The sequence below is a fragment of the Hyperolius riggenbachi genome, chromosome 7, assembly GCF_040937935.1.
Source record: "Hyperolius riggenbachi isolate aHypRig1 chromosome 7, aHypRig1.pri, whole genome shotgun sequence".
NCBI classification, from domain to species: domain Eukaryota; kingdom Metazoa; phylum Chordata; class Amphibia; order Anura; family Hyperoliidae; genus Hyperolius; species Hyperolius riggenbachi.
Window position 1 is genome coordinate 86,363,309 of NC_090652.1, and position 25,277 is coordinate 86,388,585.

A 25,277-nucleotide genomic window follows, 5' to 3' on the forward strand; every position below is an offset into this window, starting at 1 on the left:
ATAGGTCTATTAGCAGCTTTCCCATTAGACTGAAGGTTGTTTGATGAGATTCACTACATGATGTTGTTGTTAAACACAGTGATGTCAGAGAGAGAATGTGACCCCAGCGGGGCAATAGATACTGACACATTAGTAAAACGGTGTACAACATGACACTGACAGCAGTAAGACCGGACCCTCCTTCATCCATCTCATTAGCTTTTCATTGGTGCTATGTTGGTAATGAACACCCCTATCTGTGCATTGAAAAGTGCTATTCTTTAAACTGTTTCCTTAAGAAGGCCACTAACTAACCAATTTCTAGCGAAAAATCGTTCGAGCAATCAGATAGTTCTGATCAGAAGAAGAATCGTTCAATATAGCATCAATGAACCAATTTTAGCTTCCTATCACAGCCAACAAGAAAATCCACCAAATTTTGGATTGACGAAAATCCAGTCGGACGACTGTTTGTATAATCGGTCGTAATTGATTGTGCCCATCAACAGAGATTTACAACCAATCCGATCAGAATTTCTGATCGCTCTAACGATTTTTCGCTAGAAATTGGACCGTTTGTGGCCACCTTTACTCTGATTACACCTCTCCGAAACTGCAGCTGTCCTTAGCAGGTTTTGGGGCTCGACATCAATAGAGTGCTTGGGGCCCCATGTAAAACTGGGGCCCCAAGCTCCTTAGTTACGCCACTGCTCGCAGGTCATAAATGATTAGCATCTCATTGGCCAGTGAGATGCTACTGATTTTTATTTATGCCTGAAGTGGGAGGGATATGGTGGCTTCCATATTTATTTCCTTTCAAACAACACCAGTTGCCTGGCTGTCCTGCTGATCTCTCTGGCCGCAGTAGTGTCTGAATCACACACTTGAAACATGCATGTGGCTAATCCAGTCAGTCTTCAGTCAGGAACATCCGATCTGCATCTGCTTGTTCAGGGTCTATGGCTAAAAGTATTAGAGGTAAAGGATCAGCAGGAAAGCCAGGCAATTAGCATTGTTTAACCCTTTTAGCAACCAATTTTATTTAAAGGGCTTGCAAAGTGCTCTGGACCAATACCAGAGGACTTTTGCTTTCAGTTTTTGCTAGTAGAGAGAGATCAAAGCATTCCAGGAATTTACAGCACAACAAGTTCTGCTGACTGAGGTCAAAAGCCGTGCACTTATCTCATACGAGATTACTCTATTTACGCTGCTAATGGGTTCAACCTCTTGAGGACTGCAGTGCTAAACCCCCCTAGTGACCAGGCCATTTTTAGTAAAATGTGCTACTGCAGCTTTAAGGCTACGCTGCAGGGCCGCACAACACAGCATACAAGTGATTCCCCCCCCCCCCCTTTTTCTCCCCACCAACAGAGCTCTCTGTTGGTGGGGTCTGATCGCCTTCAGCTTGTTTATTTATTTTTTTTACAAATATTTTTGTTTTAAAAAGTATGTTCCTTTAAATCTTTTCCCTCCCTCCCTCCCCACAGCCAGCCAATTATGGCGATCGGCTGTCATAGGCTTCTGCCTATGAGAGCCGATCGCTCTCCAGTGTCCCAGGGGAACCGCCGTGTCACACGGCTGTCCCCAGTACAGCGCTGCTGCCGATCGCAGCGCTGTACATGTAAATAGATGGCGATCACGCCGTCTAACAGTCTCCCGAGCGGCAATAGCCGCTCGGAGACTGAAGGCGGGGTGGAGCTCCGCCCCCCAAGCAGGAGATGCGCACGCTCCTGCATTAGCTGGCCCCAGGACTTTACGCCTGTCGGCGTTAGGTGGTCCTGGGGTATTTAAGCCTCCATATGCACACGTAATGCCTATATTTGCATACACATTTTGCATCAACTTAAATGAATTGTATCTCATTGGACGTCTGTAGTCCTGCAGATATTGCATATATTTTATGTAACTTGTTTTGTTTTTTAAGTTTGGTTTTCACTGTATGTAACCTGTATCCTTATTCTGTCTGTGTTCTGCTTACTCTTTTGCTGTCCCTTATACACGGGTGCTCTCTCTCCCCTGAGCTCCAGGCCCTTTGCCTCTGTTCTTCCCATCCTGTGTGGTGTAGTTGGTCCTACCTTTACTTCCTGTTTGCTGCATGCTGCTGAGTGTCTCTGGAAACTAACCCTGCGCAGACTGTCTCTCAGGACTAACCCTCTCTCCTCCTTCTCTCCTCCTCTTCCCTCATCGCTCTCTGTATAACGCGCTCCATCCTGACAGTTGTCCTCTTGGCTGTCCCCATCCCAGAACAGGGTGAATTTTGTGGATGACAGCTTTCCCCCTGGTCCTCTGTCTGTCGGCTTCCCAGAGTCGGACAGCGTACAGCAGCGGGTGAAACAGTGGCTGAGGCCGCAGGAAATCAACTGCATCTTCAAAGACCGCGCGGTGAAGTGGTCTGTCTTTCGCACGCCGCGACCTTCTGACATACTGCAAGGGCTCCTGGGAAACTGCTGGTGAGTGCCAACATGATGGTCATGAATACGCAAACAGGAAAAGGTGGCACTTGAATTCATTCAATGGACATAGGTTGCCCGCTGTGCTGCTAAATCTCTATGGTTGGTCATTTCCTTAAAGGGGAACTTCAGCCTAAACAAACATACTGTCATTAAGTTACATTAGTTATGTTAATTAGAATAGATAGGTAATATAATTTTTTACCCACCCTGTTTTAAAGAACAGGCAAATGTTTGTGATTCATGGGGGCTGCCATTTTTGTCATGGGGGCAGCCATCTTTTTGGTTGAAAGGAGGTGACAAGGAGCATGAGACACAGTTCCAACTGTCCTGTGTCCTGATCACCCCTCCCAGCTGCACACGCTAGGCTTCAAATGTCAAATTCAAAATGTAAAAAAAAAAAAATTTGCACCAAAACAGCAGAACGAGAGCAACAACATCAGAACATCAGAAATCCCATCATGCTTTGCACAGCATCAGGGGAAAAAAGCCCGGGCAGTTTTCTTCTGTGCAGCTAAAAATGAGGCTTGTATAAGAGAAACAAAGTTCTGATGCTGTTAAACTGTTAAAGAAACACCAGGCCTTTTCAGTGCTGCTAAGTCGATTTTTAGTCCGGAGGTTCACTTTAAACTGTATCTGAGATGAATGGACAAAGGTTTTTTTTTACTTACTTGAGTTTTTTACTTGCTTTACTTCCTTCAGCCCTCTGTAGTCTGTCTGCTCCCTCGCTGACCTCCCAGCCAGAGGGATATGGAGGCTGACCATATTTATTTCTTTTTAAACAATGCTAATTGCCTGGCTTTCCTGCTGATCCTCTGCCTCTTATACTTTTAGCCATAGATCCTGAACAAGCATGCAGGTCAGGTGCTCTGACTGAAGTCTGTACTGTTTGAAAGGAAATGCAAATGTGCTTCCATATCCCTCCAAGTTTAGGTATCCTTAAAAAAACAAGGTGTATGTACAGTATGTTCTCTTCTGAAGCACATTTTTACTTTGTCTCTGTGAACTCACATTCCTTTAGATATTTTTACTTCCTGTTAATGTATTTGCTGTTGGTCAACAGGCAGGAAGTAGGAGTATCTGAGAATGTACAGATATCTTTCACTTTGTCTATGTGAAGTCACATTCCTTAGATATTCCCATTTCCTGTACTTCCTGTCTGTTGGCCTGCAGGCAGGTAGTAGGAATATCTGAAGAATGAGACATCACAGAAAGTAAGGTAAGTGGCTAGTCCTGTCTCTGTGACGTCACATACCTCAGACACAGCAGATAAGAATCAGAGCCTGCTCCCTTCCATCTGTCATCTTCTAATGTAAATCAGGACACACTGCAGCTTATCTGCTATCAGTATAAACACAGTAACACCTAATGTACTACAATACTAAAGGTGACATCAGTAAATAATAATTAAAAATCAGTAATACAAGCATCTTATGTTGGTGATCTGGCTTTTAGGGTCACTTGGCAGTAGGTGCGTGTAGCTGTTGATAGGAGGGTGCCGGTACTAGGCCTGAACGATAAATCAAATTTAAACCAAAATCGCAGTCACCAAGATCATGATTTCGGAATCGTCAAAGCGGCGATTTCCGCAATGTCATTTCCACATTGGTGAAGTTTGAAGAAGCAGCTTCAAACTTCCACCAAGTCCCGGCGTGTGCGGCCTGCAGCATTGGCAGTGTTGGACATACTTTCCGCATGAGTCCAACGCTGTCCGTCCTCTCTCACTGTCTGCCAGCTCTTGTGCACGGCATACTTCCGGGTTCCTGTATGTCACATGAAAAACAGGAAGTATGCCGTGCGTTAGAGCCTGCAGTAGGAGAAATGGATAGACGGGCATCACTGGACTAGCACTGGAAGGTATGTCCAGCACTGCTTCAGCTTGGGGGACAGAGGAGACACGGGGTACACTGAGAGAGAGACAGAGCAAGCACAGAGAAAGACACACAGAGGGGGCATAGAGAGATAAAAGGGGCAGAAAGAGAGACACAAAGGGGGCACAGAGAGAGACAAAGGGGCGCCAAAGAGAGACAGCGACAGAAAGGCACAGAGTTGGAACAAACAGTCACAGAAAAGGAACAAAGCTTGATTTGAAGGAAATTTTGAATTGAATCAAAATCGCGACTTTAAACAGAAATCGCGAAATGTAATTTTTCCCTAAAATCGATCAGGCCCAGAGTACCGTGGGCTGATAGGGGAATTTTTAATAATTGCATATAGCCATTAAAGGAACCTAAAGTGAAATAAAGGTGGCCAGTTTAACTTAGCTGGGGCTTCTTCCAGTCATCCTGGTTCCTCGGTGTCATTCTGCACTCTTCCATTCAGCAGCTGTGCCGTTCTTAAAGAGACTCTGTAACATGAAAAAGATCCCCTGGGGGGTACTCACCTCGGGTGGGGGAAGCCTCCGGATCCTAATGAGGCTTCCCACGCCGTCCTCTGTCCCACGGTGGTCTTGCTGCAGCCCTCTGAACAGCCGGCGACAGGCCCGACTGTAATTTCAATGTTTACCTTTGCTGGCTCCAGCGGGGGCGCTGTGGCTGCTTTCCTCTCCGAACTACACGGAAATACCCGATCTCAGTCGGGTCCGCTCTACTGCGCAGGCGCCGGAAACTTGCGCCTGCGCAGTAGAGCAGGCCTGACGGCGATCGGGTATTTCCGTGTAGTTCGGAGCCGACAGCCGTCAGAGCGCCTGCGCAGGAGCCAGGAAGGTAAATATTACGTCACGGCTGCACGGAGGGCTGCAGCGAGACTCCCGTGGGACAGAGGACGGCGTGGGAAGCCTCATTAGGATCCGGAGGCTTCCCTCACCCGAGGTGAGTACCCCCCAGGGGATTTTTTGAGGTTACAGATCCTCTTTAAGGCTGCATGCGCACCTCTGAGCTACGCGCCTCCTTCGTGCTCCTGTGGGCAGAAGCATTCTATGCTTGTGTGATCGAGGAGGCCGGGTAACGCCCAGTCAGCCAGCTTTCAGAGGGGCACATCAACTGAATAGAACAAAATGGATTGACTTTGAAGGACCAGGACTACTACAGATACAGACGGCTGGGTAAAGTTAAAGTGGCCACTTTTATTTCACTTTAGGTTCCCTTTAAAACAACTCTGAAGCCTGTAAAATAAAAATACTCACCTAGCTAGTGGGGATAGCCCAGAGGCTTCCCGTATCCACCGTTCAAGCGTGCGTTCCCTTAGTGTCTTCAGTGTGCGAGTTCGCCCGCGATAGAGCATGTCTGTACTGCGTCTGTGCGAGTACTGTCCGTGCAGGTCCAGTAGAGCAAGGTGCTTATGCATGGAGCGGAGGAAGTAAGCCATGTGCAAGCGCCTTCGATACACTGGGCCTGCGCGAACCGTACTTGCACAGTACAGACATGCTCTTCCAAGGCAGTGCTTGCACGCTGAAAAAACCTATCAAATCCGCTGTGCCAGATATGTTTGGAGAGACCCAGCATTGGAACAGCGGGTTGTATGAAGAAAGGCAAGTATCAATTATTTATGTTTTTATTTACCTGCATCACATTGCTTTAAAGTCCTCTTAGGGCAGACCAGTTAGGTGCAGTAGGGAGGATATTAGACTTTAAAAAGTTGGAAATGTTGGAAAAATGCTGAGGTGGGTACGGGCTTTAGAAGCAGAGGATCAGCAGGACACCCAGGCAATGTGCATTATTTAAAAGTAAATAAACATGACAGCCTCCATATCCCTCTCACTTCAGGTTCCCTTTAAAGGACTACTCTCGTGAAAATTGTAAAATTTAACATACATGTAAGCACATACACTTAAAGAGAGCCAGAGACGAAGCACCCTCATGTGTTTTATTACATTTATCAGTGGGAACATGACAGTAAACACCTACCCTGCTTTTAGTTTCATTCTTATCTGCCTAATTGGTCTATTATCAGCTGTGATAAGACTCCCCGACTGGCTCAGTCTAGGTTTGACCTGGAATCATTATAGCTGAGTCACTCTTCTGTGGATTCTTTTCAAGCCCAGGCCTGCCACCTCCTGGCTCAGATTTCCTGCTTTCCATACTGAGAGCTGTGATGACATGGGAGGGGCTGCTGCTGCTGAGAGAGAATCTCTGAAACCGACAAGTCTGGCTGCAAAAGCCTGCAATATGATCTGTGTGCTCTGTGTGGACTCTGTCTGCATAGATACTAATGATGACTGCAGTTTCATTCCTATGAGAGACACTTCCTACAGGCAGCTGCACATCATACCAAAATGAAAGCACACAGATGAAAGGCTGCAGCAGTCTTTCTCATATAGCCTAAATAGCAGCCTAGTCTCATATAGCTTAGACAGCACATCCAGAACAACTCATAACCCGGAAGCAGAAGGGATATGAGCCGGCGGCCATATTTGATTTTTCCTGAAGCAATAATGGATAAAAAACACTAAAAAAAGGCACACCAGAGCGGCGAAATGATCAGGTAGAGCATTTATTCTTTACAAGCTATCGACTGATATGTTTATTTTGTGTGAAACGTTCATCTCTGGTTCCCTTTGAGAAGTATGTTTCTTCCAGAGTAAAATGAGCCATAAATTACTTTTGCTTATGTTGCCGTCACTTACAGTAGGTAGTAGAAATCCAACAGAACCGACAGGTTTTCAACTAACCCATCTCCTCATAGGGGATTCTTAGAGTTTTTTTTATTTTAAAAAGCACTTAGTCAATGGCAGTTGCTCCGTCCAACTGCTAGAATAGTGTGCAGCGAGCAGGGAGGCTGGCCAACATTTTTGTATAAATCCTTTTCAGGAAATGTCTTTATAAAGAATAAAAGTCATCCTGAGAACCCCCCCATCAGGAGATGGACTAGCCCAAGACCTGTCAGTAATGTCAGATTTCTACTACCTACTGTAAGTGACAGCAACATAGGAGAAAAGTAATTTATGGTTCATTTTACTCTGGAAGAAAAACACTTCTTATTTGTATGTGTTTACGCACATTTAAATTTTTTCGCGATAGTAGTCCTTTAAAACAAGAATCCCAGCTACAGACAGTGGTACCCACACCTCTGCTGTTTGTCTTCCACATATTGTGCATTTACAGTGGGTTGCAAAAGTATTCGGCCCCCTTGAAGTTTTCCACATTTTGTCATATTACTGCCACAAACATGCATAAATGTTATTGGAATTCCATGTGAAAGACCAATACAAAGTGGTGTACATGTGAGAAGTGGATCAAAAATCATACATCATTCCAAACAATTTTTACAAATAAATAACTGCAAAGTGGGGTGTGCATAATTATTCGGCCCCCTGAGTCAATACTTTGTAGAACCACCTTTTGCTGCAATTACAGCTGCCAGTCTTTTAGGGTATGTCTCTACCAGCTTTGCACATCTAGAGACTGAAATCCTTGCCCATTCTTCTTTGCAAAACAGCTCCAGCTCAGTCAGATTAGATGGACAGTGTTGTGAACAGCAGTTTTCAGATCTTGTCACATATGCTCAACTGGATTTAAATCTGGACTTTGACTGGGCCATAGATATGTTCTGTTTTAAACCATTCCATTGTTGTCCTGGCTTTATGTTTGGGGTCGTTGTCCTGCTGGAAGGTGAACCTCCGCCCCAGTCTCAAGTCTTTTGCAGAATCCAAGAGGTTTTATTCCAAAATTGCCCTGTATTTGTCTCCATCCATCTTCCCATCAACTCTGACCAACTTCGCTGTCCCTGCTGAAGAGAAGCACTTCCAGAGCATGATGCTGCCACCACCATATTTGACAGTGGGGATGGTGTATTCAGAGTGATGTGCAGTGTTAGTTTTCCGCCACACATAGCGTTTTGCATTTTGGCCAAAATGTTCCATTTTGGTCTCATCTGACCAGAGCACCTTCTTCCACGTTTACTGTGTCCCCCACATGGCTTGTGGCAAACTGCAAACGGGAGTTCTTATGCTTTTCTGTTAACAATGGCTTTCTTCTTGCCACTCTTCCATAAAGGCCAACTTTGTGCAGTGCACGACTAATAGTTGTCTTATGGACAGATTCCCCCACCTGAGCTGTAGATCTCTGCAGCTCGTCCAGAGTCACTATGGGCCTCTTGACTGAATTTCTGATCAGCGCTCTCCTTGTTCGGCCTGTGAGTTTAGGTGGGCGGCCTTGTCTTGGTAGGTTTACAGTTGTGCCATACTCCTTCCATTTCTGAATGATCGCTTGAACAGTGCTCCGTGGGATGTTCAAGGCTTTGGAAATCATTTTCTAGCCCAAGCCTTCTTTAATTTTCTCAATAACTTTATCCCTGACCGGTCTGGTGTGTTCTTTGGACTTCATGGTGTTGTGGCTCCCAATATTCTCTTGGACAACCTCTGAGGCCGTCACAGAGCAGCTGTATTTGTACTGACATTAGATTACACACAGGTGCACTCTATTTAGTCATTAGCACTCATCAGGCAATGTCTATGGGCAACTAACTGCACTCAGACCAAAGGGGGGGGGGGCTGAATAATTACGCACATCCCACTTTGCAGTTATTTATTTGTAAAAAATGTTTGGAATCATGTATGATTTTCGTTCCACTTCTCACGTGTACAGCACTCTTTCACGTGGAATTCCAATAAAATTGATTCATGTTTGTGGCAGTAATGTGACAAAATGTGAAAAACTTCAAGGGGGCTGAATACTTTTGCAAGCCACTGTATATTGCTCTCTGAATCTTCTCCCACTCTTAATTTTTTTTTTCTTCCAACTTGAATTCTATTAAGTGGTTGATTAAAGCATGACAGAGAATAGGAAAAACAGCATTGTTGTTTAGCTACATCAAATGCTTCTGTTTCATCCTTTGTGTTTTAAGACTGTTTTGTTCAGCAGCAACCTTTTCACTCTCCAGCAAAGCAGGTTTGTTTTTCTCAAAGTAGACGCAAGTCTCAGTCTGAGTCACTTAGTCTGAGAGCCCAACCAGAGACAGTGACTGTATTAAATTGAATGTGGAGCAGCATTGTAAAAATACATTCCATTTAAGATGAGTGTGCCTAAAAGCATCTTACCAGGATTGCAGGGCAAGATGATCCGGACTTAATGGAAGATCCCAGTTTGCTATAAAGCTGAAAAATACAAGATTATCTCTGTTATTTTAAAATAACCATTTTCAGTATATCCGTACTACAAAGCAGCAACTTCTGAGTGTTTTCTGTATATCCAGATGCAGGTGAGGGAGTGATTGGAGCACAGAGTAGCGATCAGACTTGATGTGTAGATAGCCAACCGCACATGTGTAAGTAATGCTGTCACATAAGTAATAAGGTAGTGATGGGAGGTATGACAGGGCAAAGGTAGCGATCATACCAGCAGTTATGTATAGTGTACAAGCAGCTGGTGTAGGTTAAGCACATGTCATCAGTCAACTCATAAACCTTCCAGGTGGCATTATATGTAATGTCTTGAGGAAGTGAATGTAGATCCTCAAAACACATTGCCACTAATGTTGAAGGCTGACTAGGTCATTTACATATGTGGAACTTTGGCACCTGGACAACAAAATGTATTAAGTTGTCAACACTGTACTGGAATGTCACCAGCTACTGCATGGGACGTTCTGCTAATCATTTTTTTTTTGTTCTGGTCACTCATTACTGTATTGGCTGCTACCAGCAAAACATGTTTTATTAATTGCCAAAACTATTTATTTGTTGGTGCACACCTAAAAGCGCTAGAGTGGTCGCAAACGCTCAGTGTTTTTAGAAGTTATTTTTGTACAGTAGAGCTGGAAGTGTACAGCTTTTGTTTAAAAAAAAAAAACTCTTTGAAAATCGCGTTTTTCCACTTTCCTAAACTTAAGGGCCCATTCTCACTTGTGCGTTTTCAGAGCGATTTCAGCAGAGCTAGTGATTAGCAGTTTGAAAAACGCGTGTGCAATGAAAGTATATGGAAGTATTCTCGTGTAAGTGATTTGCTGAAATGCAAACTTGTTGCCTGCAGCGTTTTCTGAGCGATTAGCGTTTCAATGTTAAGTATAGGAACGCTGGAAAATCGCTTAGAAATCGCTGGCCTGTTCACAATAAACAGTTTTCTCAGCGATTTTCCCCAGCCTACCTTGCAGATTACCCACAAACGTCTATTTGAATTAGAAATTGCAAAACGCTAATCGCTGGAAAAACGCTTTCTATACAGTGAAAAGTCTCTGGAAATCACTAGGAAAGACCACTGGAAAAGCCAGAAAATCGCTCAGCGTTTGCGTTTAGCGATTTCTAGTGTGAATGGGCCCTAACATTGAGGCTGAATCGCCACTAAAAAAAAAAAGCATGGAAAATCGCTCTGTTCTAGCACTTTTTCAAGCGATTTTCCACTTTCCTATATTTAGCATTAAGACAGAATCTCCTCAGAAATGCTGCAGGAGCAACGTTTGCGTTTGGGGATAAAAAAAAACACATTGCTCTAGTGTGATCCATCCCATTCAAATACATTAGCCAGGTGCTTTTCAATGCGCTAGCGTTTTTAAAATCGTTCAGAAGTGCTCTGGGTGTGCATCACCAGCCCTAGCTTGCTTTTTTCCATTCACTTTCATTTTTTATTTTCTTTGGATTGGCCAGTCTATTGTTTAAAGTGATCTGCAACACAACTATAGAGCTATATAATAATACTGTGGACACACTTGTCCAATTGGGCTAAACAACACACTATTCAAACCAAGGAAAGGAGCCCAATACCATAATAGAATAATATAAGATGCTTGAAAACGTCTCAATGTGTCAAACAATATTTATTAGGGACTTATCCATACATCACAAAATCATTAAAAACAATAATTAAAACCCCTGTCCTAATCCAAAGGTAATTGGAATTCAACGCAGCAGCGAAATAAAGTGGCAAGTGCTGTGCATTATTGTGCAAAAAAGGGGGGATTCAACATGAATCTACAATATTGGATAGAATGTGCAAATGTGCAAAAAAGGTACAAAAAACGCACACAACTTGATACATCAAAAATTGATTATAACAAACAAAAATGGTAAAAAATATATGAAAAAATGATTGCAAAGTGACACTGGACACTACCACAATTCCAATAAGTTATATAATAGATGATCCCAACACATAAGTGCAAATGAAATATAAAGTGCAAGGTGCTTACCATGAGATGTCAGATTAGCTGCATGCGGAGAGACTGGGGGACTGCGTTGTTTAAAGAGACGCTGAAGTAAAAAAAACACCTTATGAAACAATGAATTGTACGTTTAGTACGGATAATTTTTAGAACATTAGTAGCAAAGAAAATATTTTTATTTTCAGATATATAGCTTTTTTTTTTAATATTGCATAATTCTGTCATATTTGCAATTTACATACCATACTCTGTATTTCAAACTATAAAACAAGCAGAGCTAATGACCCTTTGAACTTTCCTGACATAAAAATTTTACCTGAAGTTGTCTTTCACTGTTCCTTTGATGTAGAAGTGCTCCAGAAAACAGCACTATAGCCGACCCACTTGGTCAGAGAACTCAGAGCAATTCTTTTACATAGATAGCAACTGACGTTTCTTAACTCTTACTGTACTAGAAACAATCTGAGAATCATTTGTTTGATACTAATGTTCTATTTCTTAGTGGTAATACACATATAATTCATTATATCATAAGTTTATTTTCACTTCAGATTCCCTTTAAGTTGCAATATGAAACAATTGGATTAATTGGATGTTTTTCAGCTTAACCCTTTGGGGATCGGCTGCCTAACCCCCTTAAAGAGACTCAGAGATGATTTTGACTTACCCGGGGCTTCCACCAGCCCCATAAGCATGGATGCGACCCTTGCTGTCCTCCTGCGATCTCCTGTTCAGCCGCGGTGCGCCCCGGTAACAGGCTCAGTCAAAGCCAGTCAGGGTCTTCTGTGCATGCGCGGACCTACTGTGCATGCGCGGACCTACTGTGCCTGTGCAGTAGACCCCGACTGACGTCGCTGAGCCTGTTACTGGGGCTCAACGCAGCTGAATGGGAGATCGCAGGAGGATGGCGAGGGACGCATCCATGCTTATGGGGCTGGTGGAAGCCTCGGGTAAGTAAAAAAAAAAAAAAAAATTGCCTTAACCTGCCTGGCGTTCTGATTCCTGCGGCCGCGGGAACGTTTTTTGCACATTTTTTTTTTAGTCATTTAGCTAGCCTAGCGCTAGCTACATGATTCCCCCCTCCCTGCGGCATCCCTCCCACCCCTCCGATCGCCGCCGGCGCAAAGACCCGTCCGGAAATCCCGTTCTGAGCGGGATTTCCTTGAGGGCTTCCCCCCGTCGCCATGCCGACGAACGTCGTGACGTCTTCAACGTTGTGACACCACAGGGAGTCTCGATCCACCCCTCAGCGCTGCCTGGCACTAATTGGCCAGACAGCGCTCGGGGGGAGGGGCCCTGTATCATGGCGGGGATCGGCAGCGAGCGGCGGCGATCGGGTAGGACACGCAGAAAGCAAAGTGCTTGCTGCGTGTTTAAAAAAAAAAAATTCATATCTGCCCAGCGGGGCCTGAGCGGTGACCTCCGGCTCAGCTCGTCCAGAACGCCAGGGAGGTTAAGACTCATCTCTGAGTATCTTTAAGGTCCAGGTCATTTTAAATGCTACACTTTGATGTCCCAAGTGTAGCCCGTAAATCCTATGTCGCAATAGGCTTAGACAGCCACAACTGCAGCGTAGGATTTACCATCAGCGGTCCCCGAAAGGTTAAGGATGGCTTCTTTCACCTGCATGGAGAGCACCTTTTACCCCCCATGTTGTCTGTTTACAGCAAAAGCTTCCACATGCAAGCACCGCCCTTCAAATCAACTTCAGGCCTTTTTTCTGCTTGAAGGAACACTATTGTGAAAAATTATAACATTTAAAATACATGAAAACACATAAAAAGTACATTTCTCCCAGAGGAAAATGAGCTCTAAATTACTTTTCTCCTATGTTGCTATCACTTACAGTAGGTAATAGAAATGTGACAGAACTGACAGGTTTTGGACTATCCCATTTCCTCATGGGGGTTTTCAGGGTTGTCTTTATTTTCAAAAGCACTTGACAAATGGCAGTTGCTCAGTCCAATTGCCAGAATAGTGTGCAAACAGGTAAGGGCATCAGCCTGCCTCTTTGTATAGATTCAGGGAGCGCTTTTGTAAAGAATAAATGAAATACTGAGAATCCCCCACGAAGAGATGGACTACTCAAAAACCTCCTACAACTATTAGAAACCAGGACAAGCTGCAGAAAAAGCTGCTTGGATCCCTTTAAACTTCAAGTAACATATTGAAGTAACATATTTTTATCTTCTAAAGACATTCAGGCAGTTGGGCTCCTCTTAGGAAGAAGATGCTATTTAACGAATATGGTGATTGTATACTTGCAGGTTCCTCAGTGCACTGGCTGTGTTGGCAGAGAGACCAGAGCTAGTAGAGAGGGTGATGATCACCAGGACAATCTGCCCAGAAGGAGCCTATCAGGTGCGACTATGCAAAGATGGGACGTGGTGTACTGTGCTGGTGGACGACATGCTGCCCTGCGATGATGCCGGATATCTGCTTTTCTCCCAGGTGGGCAGAGCTTCCAGTAATGGCCACATGCATCATATGAATATGGTTTCATTTTCTTTGGAAAAGGCCTATTACTGCAGTAGTCAGTCTCACTGTCCAGTAGAGACCTTTAACCCTTTGGCAGTCAATTTATTTAGAGGCTTGCAAGTGCTCCAGGCCAATTTATTTTAGCACATTTTTTTATTTCTTATTTTTTACATTTCCCTGCTTCTAATTAGTACTGCTGTAATGTATATTTATGGGCATTAGTCACTAGGGGGCCGTGTGAGACAATATCAGAGGACTTCTGCTTTCAGATTCTATATTTTCTGCTTGTAGAGAGAGATCAAAGCATTCCAAGAATTAACAGCCCAACAAGTCACTTATCTCAGACGAGATAACTCTAGTGAAACTGCTGATGGGTTATGGTGGGATTAGTGGGGTCCATGAACAACATTTTCCCACACTGCATACATCTGGACCTATTGAATACAGCCTTGTTTAGGAATAACATTTATAATTCATACTTTTTAACCCCCCCCCCCCCCCCCAAAAAAAAAATACTACTGTTTCCATGAGACGACTGAAAACCGTCCCCCTCCCAAACTTTTTCTCCCTGGGACCTCCAGGCACCTTCATAGCTTTAAAACCCATCTGCGGGCTCTGGTCCAAGAATATAATCTACCATATATAATCTATCTAATGATTAGTAATCAAAGTGATTGTTACTTGTACTTTGTGCAACTAGGCTTCTACAGCTAAATATCCTGTCTTGAATTTGAATCACATGACCAGAAGCAGAAGAATATAGGAGTCAGTTTTCAGGCTGCATGGTGTTATTATTTTTACAGGTTTATACTCATGACAGGTTCACTTTAGAAGCTTTGCAGCATGTACGCCTGTTAAGATATGCATGATGCACGTTAATCTTCTGTCACTGAAAGTAGCACAGGTCTGGGAAAGGGAAAATGTCGGCTATCTTGACGTCCTTGACAAGCAGAGGTGAGGCTGGAGCGGAGCGGTGGCTGCACTTATGACAAAGTGAGAAGCTGTGTAGGAGGAAGGAGTGCTGGGAAACACTATGCCAGAGGGGAGATAAGAGCTGACACTGATCACAGGGCAGACAGATGAACGCAGAGAGGCTGAGAGAGTCCATCTCTCAACAACACGGCTGCCAGGCAGACCTTCTAATACAAGGCATGCTGGGACTTGTAGTCCCACAGGAGGAATTAGATTGTATTATTTCATACAGAACTCTTTAAAGTGAATGGGAACCGCATTTAAAAAAAATGAGACAGATACTTACCCGGGGAGAGGGAAGGCTCTGGGTCCTATAGAGCCTTCCGGCTCCTCTCTTGGTCCCCTCGATACAGTGCTGGCTCGCCCGGTAGCAGTATTTGACTAAATTAGTCAAATACTGCTTTATCCGGCCGAAGGAGGCTTCAGAAGTCTTCAGGGAGGCCGAGTGCGCCTGAAGAAGGGCGGCCCTGTACTGCGCCTGCACAAGCACGCTCTCTTGCACGCCCACGCCTGTGCAGTATGCAGCCGCACGTCTTTGGGAGGACACGGCTCCCAAAGACTTCCAAATACCCTTTCGGCGGGGGATTGAAACGGGAGGGAGCCAGCACAGGATAGAGAGCACCGAGAGAGGAGACGGAACGCTCTATACGACCCAGCGCCTTCCCTCTCCTTAGGTAAGTATTTGCTTCATTTTTCAAAAAATGCGGTTCCCGTTCACTTTAAAGTGAACCTGAACTGAGTAAAACGATTTTAAACAAATATGATGTACCTGCAAATAAATATAACATACTTACGGTGCCGTCAGCTCCTCTCAGAAGCTCATCATTTTCATTTTACGACTATTCCTTTCTATATATCAGTTTCTCTCAGTTAATATATCAGTTGCTGTCAGTTATAACTGAAAGGACAACTGATTAGAATGTAAGCTCGCAAGGGCAGGGCTCTCTCCCCCTTTTGTGTCTTGGAAATCATTATACATTTTAATTATCATGTTATTTTTATCACTGTCATTACCTCTCTGTATTCTGTATTTTGTATTCTGTATGCTGTATCATTTTTTGTATTTTGTCACTAATTATGTATCTTGTATATTAGTGCACACCATTGTCTGTATTTTTATGTATCCCATGTTTGTTTCTTACTTTGTACAGCGCCACGGAATATGTTGGCGTTTTATAAATCAATAATAATAATAATAATGAGCAAGGTAATGTCCATGTGTCCCTATGGCTCAAGTGGGCGATATTACAGTTTAGCAGTGTGCTGCCCAGGAAGCTGTTAAGGGGTAATGCCCATTTTCAAAATGGAGGAGGGAGAATTCCATTGAATCTCTGTGATATGGAGAGGGACACAGGAGAGGAAAAAGAGATTGATGAGTAGACTATGTGGGAGGTAAGTATGATGTGTGTATGTTTATTTAGACTTTTAATTTTCAGCTCAAGTTTGCTTTAAAGAGAACCCGAGGTGTGTTTAAAGAATGTTATCTGCATACAGAGGCTGGATCTGCCTATACAGCCCAGCCTCTGTTGCTATCCCAAACCCCACTAAGGTCCCCCTGCACTCTGCAATCCCTCATAAATCACAGCCATGCTGTGAGGCTCTGTTTACATCTGTAGTGTCAGTCTCAGCTGCTCCCCCGCCTCCTGCATAGCTCCGGTCCCTGCCCCCGTCCCTTCCCTCCAATCAGCAGGGAGGGAAGGGATGCAGGCGGGGACTGGAGTTCTGCAGGAGGCGGGGAGAGCAGCAGACTGACACTTTAGAGATAAACACAGCTAGCTCTGACAAGCTGTTTGTCAGCAGCGTGACTGTGATTTATGAGGGATTGCAGAGTGCAGGGGGACCTTAGGGGGGTTTGGGATAGCAACAGAGGCTGGGCTGTATAGGCAGATCCAGCCTCTGTATGCAGATAATATTCTCCAAACCCACCTCGGGTTCTCTTTAAAGCTAGTTTACCAGCGCTAGATTATTTGGGTGCAGTATACTTGGATTATAAGGCATACATATGGCACCTGTATGAACATTCCATCTAATAGCTTAGTAATCGCTGTTTTCAATTATTAGCCTTTTTTAGTGTGGTCTGAGGTATAGGTGTGGTGTTAAAAGTCCTGGCTTAAAAATTGAAACCCATGATCTGAAGCCGATGGGTTGAGGGAATTAGTTGCAGGCTCCGTAGGTGGATCTGCTGCTGCTTTTGGGTCTTCAAAATCCTGCTGTTCAAGATGGAAGGGGGCAGACACAAACCTAATCCCTCTGAGTAGATTGCAGCCTAAGGCACAGTCTGTGGTTCAGGAAGTGGCTAATGTCTGGGCTCCGAAGCAGATCTCAACTTTTTCAATTTGTTTATTAAGGCTTTTACAAATAAGGAAATACAAATCATAATTAATGGGTAAATAAACTACCCGATAAAAGAAGCGGGGGGGAAAGCTTAAAATATAAAATGCCTAACATAGCACTAGTAACATAATAGAAAGGTAAGGATAGTTCAGTCCATATATAGATCCTTCTCAATAAATTAGCATATTGTGATAAAGTTCATTATTTTCTGCCACTGATAAACATTAGACTTTCATATATTTTAGATTAATTACACACAACTGAAGTAGTTCAAGCCTTTTATTGTTTTAATATTGATGATTTTGGCATACAGCTCATGAAAACCCAAAATTCCTATCTCAAAAAAATTAGCATATTTCATCCGACCAATAAAAGAATGTTTTTAAAACAAAAAGTCAACCTTCAAATAATTATGTTCAGTTATGCACTCAATACTTGGTCTGGAATCCTTTTGCAGAAATGACTGCTTCAATGCGGCGTGGCATGGAGGCAATCAGCCTGTGGCACTGCTCAGGTGTTATGGAGGCCCAGGATGCTTCGATAGCGACCTTAGGCTCATCCAGAGTGTTGGGTCTTGCGTCTCTCAACTTTCTCAATATCCCACAGATTCTCTATGGGGTTCAGGTCAGGAGAGTTGGCAGGCCAATTGAGCACAGTAATACCATGGTCAGTAAACCATTTACCAGTGGATTTGGCACTGTGAGCAGATGCCAGGTTGTGCTGAAAAATGAAATCTTCATCTCCATAAAGCTTTTCAGCAGATGGAAGCATGAAGTGCTCCAAAATCTCCTGATAGCTAGCTGCATTGACCCTGCCCTTGATAAAACACAGTGGACCAACACCAGCAGCTAACATGGCACCCCAGACCATCACGGGCTGTGGGTACTTGACACTGGACTTCAGGCATTTTGGCATTTCACTCTCCCCAGTCTTCCTCCAGACTCTGGCACCTTGATTTCCGAATGACATGCAAAAGTTGCTTTCATCCGAAAAATGTACTTTGGCCCACTGAGCAACAGTCCAGTGCTGCTTCTCTGTAGCCCAGGTCAGGCGCTTCAGCTGCTGTTTCTGGTTCAAAAGTGGCTTGACCAAAATGCGGCACCTGTAGCCCATTTCCTGCACACGCCTGTACACGGTGGCTCTGGATGTTTCTACTCCAGACTCAGTCCACTGCTTTCGCAGGTCCCCCCAAGGTCTGGAATCGGTCCTTCTCCACAATCTTCCTCAGGGTCCGGTCACCTCTTCTCGTTGTGCAGCGTTTTCTGCCACACTTTTTCCTTCCCACAGACTTCCACAAGGCACTGAGGTGCCTTGATACAGCACTCTGGGAACAGCCTATTCGTTAAGAAATTTTTTTCTGTGTCTTACCCTCTTGCTTGAGGGTGTCAATGATGGCCTTCTGGACAGCAGTCAGGTCGGCAGTCTTACCAATGATTGCGGTTTTGAGTAATGAACCAGGCTGGGAGTTTTTAAAAGCCTCAGGAATCTTTTGCAGGTGTTTAGAGTTAGTTGATTCAGATGATTAGGTTAATAGCTCGTTTAGAGAACCTTTTCATGATATGCTAATTTTTTGAGATAGGAATTTGGTGTTTTCATGAGCGGTATGCCAAAATCATCAATATTAAAACAATAAAAGGCTTGAACTACTTCAGTTGTGTGCAATGAATCTAAAATATATGAAAGTCCAATGTTTAGCAGTACATTACAGAAAATAATGAACTTTATCACAATATGCTAATTGTTTGAGAAGGACCTGTATAAGGAGAACAGGGCTCAGGTGTCCTTCCAGGATAGGCCAGGAGTAGCAATCTCTCCGCCCCCAAGAAAAACAAGGAGGGGGAGAAAAATGAGTGGAAAGAGAAGGTAGGGAAATGAAAACTGAGAGAAAGAAGAAGGGAAAAAGAAAAGAGTAAGACAGGCAGAGGCAGCTACTACATAAATGGGAGTTGTCCACTGTTCACATTGAGGTGCAGGCAAAAAGGATCTACTGTAGTCATGGAGGACTCTGGTTGGAAATTGGCCCAATTTTTCCCCTTAATACGACTGACCGTGAATCCCTTCCTGACCAGATAGTTAACTAGTGATATTTCCCTCTTACAAAAAATGTTTTATTTGTTGCTGTCTCTGTCAGTCTTGGTGAGATTTCCCTACTTCCTGTCTGCACAGGAAGTGATGAAAAATCTTGTAGATGGTGACCCAAGAAATCAATAAAATTAATGAAAGAAAGGAAATTCTAACCCCTTATCACACTATTCAGATCGACAGTAATTAACTGCTCATTCATTCTCTCATAATCTCCAGACTGAACTACTGCAACACCCTCCGGTCTGGCCTTCCTATGAACCAAATTGCCCCCCTGCAGTCTATCATGAACTCGCAGCCAGAATCACTTAATCCTTTTACCGTTCTGCCTCTGCGGCCCCTCTCTGCAATTCCCTCCACTGACTGCTCATTCGTTCCAGTATTACCTTCAAGAGACTGCGTCTGGTCTTCAAATCCCTCCACAATACTTAACAGAATAATCTCTCTTAACTAATCCACAAGTACACACCTGACCGCACACTTTGATCCTCCATTCACCTACGCCTAACTACTCCAGTAATTGCCTCTTCGCATGCGAGCCTACTGGAATTCTCTAGAGCTGCCCCTACCCGCAGCAACTCCCTGACACCCCACACGAGGCTCGCCCCCTGATTCAACACCTTCAAGCAAGCCCTCAAAACACACCAGTTCCTTCTGGCCTACCCTACTTCATCAATGCCCTAACCCTCTATGCTGAACAGCTACACAACATCGCTCACTTGGTGTTCCCCTCCTTCTAGATTGTAAGCCATCGAGCAGCCTGTCTCCCCATCCCCCGTCCCCATGCACCTGCAACTGTCTCATTGAATGACTAAACTACCTGTTCTGCTTGATCAACACTCCATGGACTTCATGCACCTAGCTTCACACCTAAACTTCTGGGTTTCGGTGATCCTTGTAGTGACTTTGTATTTCAACAATACTGTACCTAGGTAAACAGAGAGACCAGGAACCTGAATGGTGTAGTATCGTTAATAAATGTTAAGTTGTAAGTATATCTCTTTATATAAAACCCCTGTGTCCATGCTTTTGCGCTACTGCGCATGTCCTGCACCGACACAGCCGTTGGGACAGGACGCAGGAGACGGGCGCATGCGTGCTTGCACGGTGGGCGGGTGTGCGCGTGCATGCCTGACGGTGCGCGTGACGGGTGCGCTCGCGGCAGGCAGCAGTGAAAGACCTAGAGCCCGTTTTTAAATCTGCTTAGGTCAGCTAGTACAGCTATATTTCATCAGATGCGCCCATATCCAATCTTACCTTGCCGCAAGACACTGTGTATTGACCTGAGGAAGCAGGCTAGCACCCGCAAAATGTTTTGTCTATTTTGTGTTTTGAATAATTACTTTCCCAGTACTACTGGTGTTTTTATTTTCAGGAAAGGTAAGAGATTACCTCTAATTCTTATTTTAACTATTAGAAGTTTATGTATATTTTTACACTTGGTCGCCTCCATCCTTACGAGTATCTCACACCTAAGCGTTCTCTGGAGTTGCGCGATTATGTATTTGGGTGCTCTTTTTCGCTGTCTGCAACCTTATTTATTGTTCAGTGCTGCATCATTAGTTGGCACTTTATAAACAAGATAATAATAAAAAGGCTACAAGCACATTAGAAGAACTGTTATTAGGCATGCATATAATGTAGACAATTCTTAGTCCTTCACAGTTACATTGCTCAGTTCCCCTCACAGCTGTCACTCAGTGACTCTCATCAGCCACTTAACCTATCACATTGTGGGGCCAGTTTTGGTGGGAGGCAGCCCACATACTAGTGTGTTTTTGGCATGATGATGGAATCTGAGTGTCTGGAGGAAAGCCACACAAACGCAGGGAGAAAATGTATACTCCACACAGACACTGTGCCTGCTGCGGTATAAACCTGTGACTCTAGAACTACAAGACTAAAGTGGTAAAGCCTCATAGCCACTATGCTGCACTTGGAAAGGGCCTTTATATATCTTGAAATGGAAATGTGACGTAACATTGTAAGCAATCCTGGCTTTTCTACTTTACAGGCCCAAAGGAAACAGCTGTGGGTGGCTCTGATAGAGAAGGCTCTGGCCAAGCTCCACGGATCGTACTTTGCCCTGCAGGCCGGCCGGGCCATTGAGGGACTGGCCACACTGACCGGAGCACCATGTGAAAGTCTAATGCTTCAGATCAGCTCGACCAACCCCCGAGAGGAGACGGTGGACACAGACCTCATCTGGGCAAAAATGCTGAGTTCTAAGGAAGCCGGGTAAGGTCACTGCGGAGTGGCGTAACGGAGTATACTGGGCCTAGCTTATCACAACAGCAAAAATACATGCTGGTATAGAGAACTCAGTCCTAAAAGTATGCATTAACCTCCCTGGTGGTATGATTACTTCCGGATTTAAGGGGCTAAAAGCAGTGCAATTATTCTACAAACTTTTAGACCATGAAAGCAGGAAAACAAATCGTACTGTTATATATAGATCTGTGGCATCCCTGCACATTAAACACCTTCCCTGGATACAGTGCTGCAATTCTCCCTCTATCCAAGTTCATAGATTGTAGCTCTGGCATACTTTAGAGACTGTCATTGAGCAAAGACAACAAAATATTAAAAACTTAAAGGACTTACGAGGCCAAAATGTCTAAGAAAAGCAAAGTACCTGTAAGCTGTTTAAATGCACGGAGGACGCCGTCCGCGCCCTCCGTGCAGTTCCGCCGGGTCCCCTTCCTGAGATCGCCCCCCGCGCCGACCCCGACCCCCCAGGCCGGGTCGGGCTCTCGTGCCACTCTCAATATGGCCGCTTCCATTGGCCGCGGCTGCGCAGTCCGCCTGGCCGCGAGTGCGGCTGCGCAGCTCTACGGCCAACCCCCCGAACCACGCACTGTAGCGTGGATCGGAGGGGTTGGCCGTAGAGCTGCGCAGCCGCACTCGCGGCCAGGCGGACTGCGCAGCCGCGGCCAATGGAAGCGGCCATATTGAGAGCGGCACGAGAGCCCGACCCGGCCTCGGGGGTCGGGGTCGGCGCGGGGGGCGATCTCAGGAAGGGGACCCGGCGGAACTGCACGGAGGGCGCGGACGGTGTCCTCCTTGCATTTAAACAGCTTACAGGTACTTTGCTTTTTTTAGACATTTTGGCCTCGTAAGTCCTTTAAAAAAAGTAGATTCAAACATAAAATAAAACTGGCATATATGAAAAAAAGTAATTTTTAGGAGCAGGAGGATAGATGCAAAATAAAATCTTCACCTTGGTATTCCTTTAAGGAAAGTAATTTGGGTGGTTGTCTATCTTTGATGTATTGTGCTTCTGTGTCTCCTATGACTCCAGGTTTCTGATGGGAGCTTCCTGTGGAGGAGGCAACATGAAGGTGGATGATGCAGCGTACGAGACTGTTGGTCTCAGGCCGAGGCATGCCTATTCTATACTTGACCTCCGAGATATCCAGAGCACTCGGTGAGTACCAGCAACTCCAGTAACTTGTTGGTGCCTTTCATGATTTTCCCATAAGTGTTCTGTGTTAATCTCTGAATGTTTCAACTGCAGACTTCTCCGGCTGCGGAACCCCTGGGGCCGCTTCTCTTGGAACGGGAGCTGGTCAGATGACTGGCCCGCCTGGCCGACTCACCTGAAGCACGAGCTCATGCCACATGGCAGCAGTGAAGGGGTCTTCTGGATGGAATACAATGATTTCATTAGGTGAGTCACCAACCAGCCCTGAATTGGGCTTTCTGTGATACCTCAGTGTTGAATTGTTATGATTGTTATTTCCACAGGCTAAAGTGCACATATAAACCTACACATGCTAACGCATTGGCCCTTATCAGTCATGTAATTCAGTGTTCTCCCCAGAATTTTTTTCCAGCCGAGTGGCATGAAAAAGTAGCTGGGTGGGGCAAGATGAGAGAATGCAGGGCCAGTGCATCTGTGAGCAACTCTGTTTACAGCATAGGAGGTGGGCTGATGACAGCCAGGTGTCACCAAAACTAGTCGGGTGGAGCAGCCAGCTAAAAGAGCCTGGGGAGAACACTGTAATTGTAACCCATTACTGATTTGTTACCATATAAGAGGATCCTCCAGCTGTCTATTGTTTGCCAGCACGCTCTTTACACAACGCTCTGCCTCTCCTCCTGACCTCCAAATGCTTAATCACCTGGTTTTTAAGCATTATATGCCTAAAGACTAGCACTGAAAAGACAATGAAACTCGAACCAAAATGACTTCATTGCACTCAGTGCAGTTTCTAGGCTAAAATGCACCCAGGGCGAGGGTGTAAAAATTGCGCCCCCCCCCCCCCCGGTATAGGTAGCCAGCTATAGGTCCCCCCCAAGTATAGGTGGCCAGGCATAGGTGAGCCATTAAAGTTGCCCACCGTATAGGTTAGCCAGGTAGCTGCCTCCAGTATAGGTAGCCAGTATAGTTGCCCCCAGTATATGTTAGATAGGCAGGCACCCCCCCCCCCCGGTATAAGTTAGATAAGTAGGTGCCCCCAGTACAGGTTAGCTAGGTAGGTGCCTCCAATATAGGTAGCCGGTACAGTTGTCCCCAGCATAGGTTAGATAGGTAGGTACCCCCAGTATAGGTTAGTTAGGTAGGTGCCCCCAGTATAGGTAGCCAGTATAGTTGCCACCTGTATAGGCTAGCTAGGTTGGTAGGTGCCCCCCAATACAGGTTAGATAAGTGCCCCCAGTATAGGTTAGATAGTTAGCTGCCCCCCAGTATAGGTTAGATTAGGTAGCTGCCCCTCAGTATAGGTTAGATTAGGTAGGTTCCCCCAGTATAAGTTAGATTAGGTATGTGCCCCCAGTATAGATTAGATAGGTAGCTGCCCCCCAGCATAGGTTAGACAGGTAGCTGCCCCCCAGCATAGGTTAGATAGGTAGCTGCCCCCCAGTATAGGTTAGATAGGTAGCTGCCCCCAGTATAGGTTAGATAGGTAGCTGCCCCCCAGTACAGGTTAGATTAGGTAGGTGCCCACCAGTATAGGATAGATAGGTAGCTGCCCCCAGTACAGGTTAGATTAGGTAGGTGCCCCCCAGTATAAGATAGATAGGTAGCTTGCCCAGTATAGGTTAAGTAGGTAGGTGCCCCCTCATAATGGCGGGGGGAGCCAGAGCCGCAGGGAGGGCAGCCCGACCTCTTCCTCCCTCTCCTCTCCCGGCCGCCCTCCGTGCTCCCCCCTCGGACTGCAGCAGAGTTAGCGCGCAGGGAAGCGCTGCTATATACAGTTACTCACCTCCCTGGATCCGATCGCCGCTCACGCCCTGCTGGTCTCCTCTCTGCAATGTAGCCTGATACACACGCTGCTTCCTGTTTACATAGGAAGCAGCGTGACGTGTGTATCAACGGCTACATTGCAGAGAGGAGACCAGCAGGGCGTGAGCGGCGATCGGATCCAGGGAGGTGAGTAACTATGTATAGCAGCGCTTCCCTGCGCGCTAACTCTGCTGCAGTCCGAGGGGGGAGCATGGAGGGCGGCCGGGAGAGGAGAGGGAGGAAGAGGTCGGGCTGCCCTCCCAGCGGCTCCGGCTCCCCCCGCTATCACAGCGCCCCTTCCTCTGCGCCCAGGGCAGCGGCACGGGCCGCACGGCCGTAGAAACGGCCCTGATTGCACTAAAGGTGCCTATACATTAGACTGTTTATGGGCAGATCGACCAAGAGACTGATCTCTCTCTGATTGAACCTAATTGGATCTAATCTAACCTCAAAAGTCAGTCAATTTACCTCACTAGTTGGTCATTTCAGTTTTCCAGCCTTAGTGAATTGCCATTAAACAAGATGTTTGGTTAAATCAGCTGTTTTCTACTGTACCAAATTTGGTGGCGTTTATTGAATTGAAGCCCTTTTGGCAGAAAAGTCTTTAAAGTGGATCCGAGATAATCCTTTACTCATTGCATAATTGTGTTCCTTTCATATAGTTTATAGGGCATTCCTCAAGCCAAATACTTTTTTTTGTTTGTTTTAATACTTCTAATTCC

The 25,277-nt window shown here is 45.2% G+C and overlaps 1 protein-coding gene and 1 long non-coding RNA gene across 6 annotated transcripts in view; one reads left to right on the top strand and one right to left on the bottom strand.

Moving 5' to 3' along the window:
* The window catches only part of CAPN15 (calpain 15), a 150,633-nt gene that overhangs the window by 116,099 nt on the left and 9,257 nt on the right, over positions 1–25,277 (top strand). For 3 of the 4 annotated variants that reach the window (XM_068244226.1, XM_068244225.1, XM_068244222.1), the window contains exons 3-7: positions 2,197–2,429; positions 13,730–13,913; positions 21,343–21,566; positions 22,630–22,755; positions 22,846–22,998. In XM_068244226.1, the coding sequence (XP_068100327.1) occupies positions 2,197–2,429; positions 13,730–13,913; positions 21,343–21,566; positions 22,630–22,755; positions 22,846–22,998 (920 nt within the window). The remainder of the gene's footprint in view (positions 1–2,196; positions 2,430–13,729; positions 13,914–21,342; positions 21,567–22,629; positions 22,756–22,845; positions 22,999–25,277) is intronic. The other variant, XM_068244224.1, reaches the window with a different exon arrangement.
* On the bottom strand, positions 1,853–15,792 carry LOC137524422 (uncharacterized). 2 transcript variants are annotated; one of them, XR_011022678.1, is made up of 4 exons: positions 15,707–15,792; positions 11,490–11,550; positions 9,406–9,462; positions 1,853–2,562 (listed from the first exon to the last, which is right to left on the bottom strand). It is a non-coding gene; the product is annotated as an uncharacterized lncRNA (long non-coding RNA). The 2 variants fall into 2 exon arrangements; XR_011022679.1 differs by having other exon boundaries at positions 15,703–15,765.